Source organism: Petaurus breviceps, unplaced genomic scaffold (genome assembly GCF_028583685.1).
Source record: "Petaurus breviceps papuanus isolate PSGF00001 unplaced genomic scaffold, PetGlider_PUasm1.0 551, whole genome shotgun sequence".
NCBI lineage: Eukaryota > Metazoa > Chordata > Mammalia > Diprotodontia > Petauridae > Petaurus > Petaurus breviceps.
The window spans coordinates 37401051-37408912 of record NW_027186372.1 but is presented as its reverse complement, the minus strand read 5'-3'; the positions used below and the strand labels follow the sequence as shown (position 1 = coordinate 37408912).

The 7862-nt window shown below is 47.8% G+C and overlaps 1 protein-coding gene and 1 long non-coding RNA gene across 3 annotated transcripts in view; both read left to right on the top strand.

Moving 5' to 3' along the window:
• The first annotated feature begins 1572 nt into the window (after nucleotides 1-1572).
• POU4F3 (POU class 4 homeobox 3) lies at nucleotides 1573-3529 on the top strand. Its single transcript, XM_069102672.1, has 2 exons — nucleotides 1573-1910; nucleotides 2204-3529. The coding sequence occupies exons 1-2, from the start codon at nucleotides 1791-1793 to the stop codon at nucleotides 3095-3097; spliced, it is 1014 nt and encodes a 337-aa protein (XP_068958773.1). The 5' UTR covers nucleotides 1573-1790; the 3' UTR covers nucleotides 3098-3529.
• Nucleotides 3530-5162: 1633 nt separating this feature from the next.
• Nucleotides 5163-7862, top strand: part of LOC138172795 (uncharacterized) — a 59593-nt gene continuing 56893 nt past the window's right edge. The window contains exons 1-3 of one of the 2 annotated variants that reach the window (XR_011171251.1): nucleotides 5163-5239; nucleotides 5453-5548; nucleotides 6017-6093. This is a non-coding gene — a long non-coding RNA (uncharacterized lncRNA). Of the gene's footprint in view, nucleotides 5549-6016; nucleotides 6094-7862 lie in introns of both variants that reach the window. The other variant, XR_011171250.1, reaches the window with a different exon arrangement.

Sequence of the window (7862 nt, the reverse complement as noted above, 5' to 3'; positions counted from 1 at the left end):
TTTATATAGCACTTTTAAGTTGCAAAATGCTTTGCATATGTTATGTCATTTGATTCTTCGAGTGGTGGTGGTGTAGGTGCTATTATTTTCCCATTTTACAGTTGAAGAATCTGAGGGTAATAAAGGTCAAATGTGTCTGAGCATTCTAATTCACCTCTCCCTTAACCCCAAGTCCAACAATATCCCCCTTTAAAGACTTTGTGTGTGCAATTCTAGGCTTGTAGCTAAAAAAGCAGAGTATCTGATTTATAAGGTTCACTCTTTCGGAGCGGGGAGCAGCTCCTGGGGACCCGAATTCCTCATTTGGCAGTTGAAACTCGAATCCCTCCTCATTCAGAAGTGCAGCTGACCCTAAGAAGGAAGGCTTGGTGGAGGATGGGGGGAGGGCGGAGGAAACCGACACTGCCCGGTAGGGGAGCTTTTCGAAGTGCTTGGCAAGGCCGCGGACCCGGCTCCGTTTCAGCCAAGTCCACGTGGGCTGTATTTTTACACCGAAAGCCCTCATTTGCATGAAGCCGGGGCGGGTGCGGGAAGCTAACTGCCGAGAGAATTTGCTTCAATGAAACCCGAAGCCCCCGCTGCTCCTCTCCGCGGCTGAGGCTAGCCTGGCTCAGCTGATCTACTTAGTGGTTTCGCCTTGAGCTTTGCCGAGCTGCGCGGCTGCTGTCCCAGGATTCCCCATCTATTATTCAAGATGTTTACAAGAAGGGGGGTGGGAGAGGAATGAGGAACAAGAGGGGAACAGAAAGGGCTTAACAAGCAATAATAGTTCTCAAAGTGGCCAAACCAGGAGTTTAGGGGAAGGGGCTTCATATGAGTTGAGGACTGCAGGGGCTGAGGGATGGGAGATATTTAAGCTGAGGGAAGGAAGACAGTGGATCTGAGTTTTCTTTACTTTGAAAGAAAAGTTAAGGGGATCTAGCCTGGAGGGCATCTCAAAGCAGCAGGAGTACAGGTAACCTACTGATCCGGGCATGGAGAAGGGACTTCTGCATTATAACTCCCTTTAAGCCGTCTCCGACGCTACGCATTCTCGGGCCATAAAACCCAGCTGATGTCCAGGGTGTTGGACTGAATTGGTCAATGACAAAGAAGATGAATTTATTAACTAGTCTGGGGCTGGATCCTATTTCACATTTCCCAAATAGGGGCTCATCTGACCTCCAGTGAAGTTCTTGCTCAACAGCGGAGGGGACACCAACTTTGCCAGAAGCTGACTAGGCTGAGGTCCAGGAGCGCACTTTAAATGGGGGCTCTTGGCAGCGTCGGTAGGGGGCTGAAGTAGGGTCAGCTTTCTTCCCTTCCCCTCTTCCCCCCTCCCCACACTCTACTTCACTTGGGCTTCTTTTCGATCAGGATCCCAGAGAGAGCCGCATTGCGAGTAGGGGACAGGACGGTGGTTTGGGGTTTTTAAAAATGAATCAGGAAGGTCTGGGATGCCTGGAGCCAGGCGGGGCTGAGAAACGCCAAAGCGGTGCCCGGGATATAAATTAAAAAGCCAATTGACTTAAGAGGCAAACAATTGGCCAGGTCAGGGTAGACATCTTTGATGCTAACTGGCTTTGCCTCCTCCGGCTACTTTCCTTTTAATTCCTCGGTGCAGCACGCCTGCGCGCAGTTCCCGGTCCTATTCCTGGCATGCTGCTTGTAAGATGAGTGAAGAAGCAGGTGGGGGCAGAGAGAGGGCGAGGGAAGCTCTGGCATTGAAAACCGCTCACTTTGACAGGAGCCAGCGAGAGAGACAGCCTTGAATCGATGTCAGGGACTGCCTACCTGCAAGGTGTGCAAAGATGATGACCATGAACGCCAAGCAGCCTTTCACCATGCACCCTGTCCTCCAGGAGCCTAAATTCTCCAGCCTGCATTCCAGTTCAGAGGCTATGCGCCGAGTTTGCCTTCCCGCCCCGCAGGTATGTAGATGAAGCGTAATTACCGCTTTAAGGCACATTTTTTGACAGGCGCTTGCTTAATGTTTATTTCATGGAGCCCAGAACAATCGCCTCTCTCTGAACCCCTCTCCCTCTCCCTCTCTCTTTTCTCTCCCTTGTCTCTGATCCACACGTCTATTCCTGCAAAGCTTCTGCCTTCATATTAATTTTTATGACCTGAGCTTTGAGGAGGAATCTCGTTGCTTGAAAATGTTTTTTAATCCTGAGTTGACAGTATTCCCCACTGACTCTGCTATGCGTATTCTTGCTTGCAGCTGCAGGGCAATATATTTGGAAGCTTTGATGAGAGTCTACTGGCCCGCGCTGAAGCTCTGGCGGCTGTTGATATTGTCTCCCACGGCAAGAACCATCCTTTCAAGCCCGACGCGACCTACCATACCATGAGCAGTGTGCCCTGTACTTCTACCTCGTCCACAGTGCCCATCTCCCACCCGGCAGCCCTAACCTCGCACCCACACCATTCAGTGCACCAGGGGCTGGATGGAGACCTCTTGGAGCACATCTCGCCTTCTTTGACAGTGAGTGGCATAGGGGCCCCCGAGCACACTGTGATGCCGGCACAGATCCATCCCCATCACCTGGGAGCTATGGGTCACCTGCATCAGGCCATGGGCATGGGCCATCCTCACGCCGTCTCCACCCACAACGGGATGCCCTGCCTGAGCGACGTGGAGTCTGATCCCCGTGAGCTGGAAGCTTTTGCAGAGCGCTTCAAGCAGCGTCGCATCAAACTGGGGGTGACCCAGGCGGACGTCGGCGCGGCGCTTGCCAACCTCAAGATTCCTGGCGTTGGCTCACTCAGCCAGAGCACCATATGCAGGTTCGAATCCCTTACCCTGTCCCACAACAATATGATAGCCCTTAAGCCTGTCCTGCAGGCCTGGCTAGAGGAGGCAGAGGCTGCCTACAGAGAGAAAAACACCAAACCCGAGCTCTTCAATGGCAGTGAGAGGAAGCGCAAACGCACCTCCATCGCAGCGCCGGAGAAGCGCTCTCTGGAAGCTTATTTTGCTATCCAGCCTCGACCCTCCTCGGAGAAGATTGCAGCCATAGCGGAGAAATTGGACCTCAAAAAGAACGTGGTGCGGGTCTGGTTCTGCAACCAGAGACAGAAACAGAAACGAATGAAATATTCGGCCGTCCACTGACTGCAGGCAGAGCGGGGCCAAGGCCTGGGCCGGGGCCCCAGGGTCTGGAGAGAGGGAGAGGACCGTACTGGACTTTTATATTTGACTACACACATCACTCCGGGCAGGAAGCTCGCCCAAACCCTGAAGTTAGACTCATTCCCCCCAAAGCCATGGACTTTTGTTTCCACTTTGTTTGGTCTCTTATCTGTCTTGTCTTCTGTTATTCTCTCGTCTTCTCTTGTCTTCTTTTCTCTTCTTTCACTTCTCCTTTCACCTCTTTTCTCTTCTCCCTCCCTTTCCCCCTCATTCCCACTCTTAAATTAAAAGTTTTCTTCCCGGAAAAATGAAATGAGTCCAGGAAGAGGGGGCTGTCCTTCGTGCTGAACAGGACACTTGCTTTGTGGACTGCGGCTTACTTCCGGGGGATCTGGGCAACAAGGGATGTCTGAGTTGGGGGGGGGGGGGGGGGAGGGCTGGGGTCCGGGGTAAAGGCGCCACATTGCTGATCGCAATAAGAAACCGACTCTCAATGCAAGGGTTGAGGGGGGCGGGGAGGATAGGTAGAAGGGAAACAAAAAGGTCGTCCAATTGGGAGAAACTAGGGAATTAACCTGGAGATTTATATATATACATAATATATATATATATATATATATATGATATAGCAGATGTCTGTATATATTTCGGAAAGATAACCTCGTGTACCCCTAAGTTTAAACTCTTCTTGACAAAGCATTTTGGTTTTGCATTATTATTCCTACGGTAGCATGAGCTGAATTCAAGGAAAATGAAAAAAGGAAATCTATCATATTCTTTCTTGTCCTCCCAGAAAAGTTTGGTTGGAGACACCTTCTTGATTCATCTTTCAAGAAGGTGTGGAAATCTTTTGATGTCGGGGAGGTTTGCTCCTTGTTGCTTAGTTCCTTGCCTGAGGGTGGAAGTGGATGAGGGAGGGCTACATTGCTTCAAATATCAGTTCCAGTTGATGTTTGAAGAAGAAATCATTCCTCTGTGGGGTTTGAGTGAAAGTCCATAAATTGTTCTAAATTCGCCCTCCGGAAATATGTTTGGACATCGTTTCCACAGAGCCTCTCTCTGGTTTCCCGGAGTAACTGGGCCACGAAAGACAAGCCTAAATAATTTCTCAGAATCGGATGCAAGCCTTTCGAATATCTCCACTCCTGCTTCTTTTTAAAACTCCACCTCTCCGTTTCCTCCAAGACTAGATCTCTGTTGAGCTAATACACTAAGATACTCGTGATTCCCTAAAATGGCTTGGCTGGACGATTCACCACCCCTCCCTTTCCTTTCACATCTCATACCTTAGTTTTGTCATGTAGTTTGTGTGTTGCTGTGTAATCCTTAGTTTTTCCTTAATAGATACTAAAATAAAATTATGAGGATCTCCCCCCCCCTTGCCCTTGGATTAAATTCTGAAATAATAAATGCTTTATTTTTCAACTCGAATCGCAGTTGCTTTCTTTTCCCGAAGTCCCAATGACATCTTGCCCTAGAAGTAACTCCAGTGTCAGCAAAAAAAAAAAAAGGTCCTAAGGAGTGAGTTTCCTTCTCTGCCCTTCCAACACTACTCCTTTTATTTCCTAAGCCACCTGACATCTCCTTCCATTAGCAGTGCGGCCAGTATGTAGATAGGCATTGGGACTGCGTACCTCTTCCTCTAACTTTCTGGTCTCCCCAGGTCTGAGGAGCGAACTCTGATCAGTTATGGTCTAGGACCACACGTTCTCTGATTTTCTTTCTCCGAGAATACTGCATCGTTAGTTCCCTCTGCTTGAACTAGGGAAAGTAAACTCTTGGGGTTGAAGGAAGGTGTGTAAGTAGAGGCTGGAGAGAAGCGAGAGATACTCTATAGGACTAGGATGAGAAACTATTTTCCAGGGCCCAGTAACCCATTTCCAGAATCACTCCTAAGAGCTCATCCCGAAAACCATGCTATCAGCGGTCCATTTCTGATGCTCTTTAAAAGAAAAAGAGCTCTTTCTATTTGCCAGTCCCAGAAGTACCTTAACGATTAAAAATTAATGACCGAAATCGTAGTGTCTTCTGAATATTTCACAGTAGCACTTCAAATGAGTGTCAGGCATCAAACCTCAGACCAGAAATTGGTGTTAGAGCCGCGGCCCCACTAGGACCAGCAAGGTAGGAATTCACCCACTGCACCGTGAAACTCACTTCAAGGAACCAATCCCTTTAGCCCCCTAGCCGTTTTAATCAGCCTCGATGATCCCCCCACCCTCCCAGTCAAGTGTCCTTTAATAATAAATGCCCTTATGCCATTACATTATATGGTGGGTTTTGAAATTTTAAAATACTCCTGATGCAATATTAATTGCCTATAGTCGTATAAAATAGGGCAGAAACCAATTCCGGCGGCATAGGAGGCTGACGCTGTCCGCTCGGATTTAAGGAGAAGCCTTGGAAAAGAAGAAGTTGGGTGCTCGTTCCCAGGTAAGAGTTTTCTTCTCAGTCCAGTGAATTCGCTTGACCATACCAATTATGTTGCTGTTTCTTTTTAAGGGTACAGAGAGTCACGGACGTGATCAATAATAAGTTTGCTTGTTTGTTTGTTGTGAAAGGTGGCAGGGAGGGGCTCAGAGGAGGGATGTGCTATTGTAGGTTTTTTTTGAATCAGAGTTGATGCGGCTGGGCTGAAACTACTGAGTCGCATCTAAGCCGGGTTTATTGACTTATCCAATATAAGTTGTCAGTTTGGAGAGGCTATACACACCCACAGGCATCTCTTCTTTAAAGCTACCGAAACACTATAGAAGTTTACAACTTTAATTCAGAGCAGATCTTAGAAGGGTGTCTATTTGTCCCTCGTCTTCCTCCACATTCTCCTCTCTACACTGTTTGCACAGTTCCTTAGCTTTAACCCTGGATTTTCCCGTGCTTCTGACTGTCTCTTCTCTCTAGGTTAGCAGAACTCGAGTTGAAGTTCACAGCAGCCGCCGTTATTCGGCGCTGGACAGAGACCTGGAGCTCATGCCGAGGTGAGCCCGAAAAACTTTGATAAATTTCTTAAAGTTATCCCCTTCCCCACCTAAGCTGATGGTTGCAGGCAGCGGAATTCTCTTGAGGTATCAAGGAGGCGCTTTCGAGATTCAGAAGAAAGAAAAAAAAAAAACCCTACTATATCTAGAGAGAGCCTTCTTGGTCCTATAAGAAAGAAGAAATGGGTTTGTCCCGGGGCACAGTTGCTTTTCCCGGAACTTCGGGCTTGTCTCGCCAGGGAGAGAAACAGGTAGGGAGCCGAGGGTTTTACAAACCCTTTCTCTGGGACACGAAAAGGCCCCAGGATAGGCTGCCTGAATGGACAAGGGAAGGAGACACAGTGCCTCTCCTACTTTCCCCTGAAAAGCCCGTTCTGGATCGAACTTCTGCCATGCCCGAGATCCCTACTTAAGAGAACTGGAGGCCTGTGTGAGCCCCTGGCAGGTCAGGCAAGGTGAGTTAAGGATCAGGACGAACCTGGGTCCAGGTCACCGTTATCTCTGAGAATAGTTAAACTGCTATAAATTCATAGCGAATGTGCACTGTCTTTGAGAGAGCTGTGCACACCTAAGACGCCAATTCTGTCACTTCTCAGTACTCACTGGCTCTGGGTGGGGCATGATTGTTGCTCTACATGATTCTCTTGCTCAAAGCCAGTAGGTCACTGTGTCATTTTATGTTGCAATTGTTTGTATATATCACAATAGGAACTTTTTCGGGGTAAACTCTGAGGTTTGTAACTCACATATTTTTTTTTTAAGCAATTGGGGTTAAGTAACTTGCTCAAGGTTACACGGCCAGGTGTTTCTGGGTGGGTGCTAAGTGTCTGAACTCAGATTCGATCCCCAGGTCATCCCGACACTGGAGCCGGTGCTCTTACTCGCTGTGCTACCTGGCCGCCCCAATGTAACTCACATTTTTATAGATTTGTTGACAAAGTGCTTTCATTACAATTCAGTGAGGAGAGTAGTACAAGGATCATTACCCCCATTTTGCAGATGAGTAAATTGAAGTTTATATTGGGTAAATGATTTGCCTATCACACAGCTCGGTAAGTGCCAAAACTGGGATTCCAATTTGAATTTCCTGACTCCAGGTCCAGTGTTCTCTGCACCATGCTGCCGTCCAGCTAGAATGGTGAGACACAAACATCCTATTAACACATCTCACTGGACTGGTAGTCAAAATGCCAGGTTCTAGTCCTGGTTCTGCCATTAACCAGCTCTGAGGCTTCAGTGAAATCAATACTTTTGTGCTTCCGAATTTTTTTTAAATTTGTAAAATGAAAAAACTCTAAGGGCCCTTCCAGCTCTGACAGTTTGTTTCTGTAAGCCTACTACAGGGAAACATTACAAAGAAAGCAGTCTATATGCAAATGAATTTGGCCAAAACCAAAATACTTGTCCCTCTCTCTGCAAATACTTTCTTCCCTCGAATCTCCTTTTAAACCGAAAAGGATGTTGCAATTTCCTTGAAACCCTAAAACCTACTTCCAGTTTCTCACACCTGTCAGGAACTTTCTAAAAACAAAACCAAACAAAAAACCAAGCATTTGTTTCCTGTGTATGGGGGCGGGGCAGACCCATGGATTGCTCTATTTCCTTTGCTCAATCATAGGGATTTTGTGGTCAGGGAGCCAGCATTATTGGTCCTTCCCTGCAGAAATAGGAAGGGTTCACCCAGAGGTAAGAAAACTGGGGAAGTGGTAGAGAGGAGGCCACTGGGACTTCCTGGAAGCAGGCTCTCTTGAAGCCCTCCCTGGGCCTCC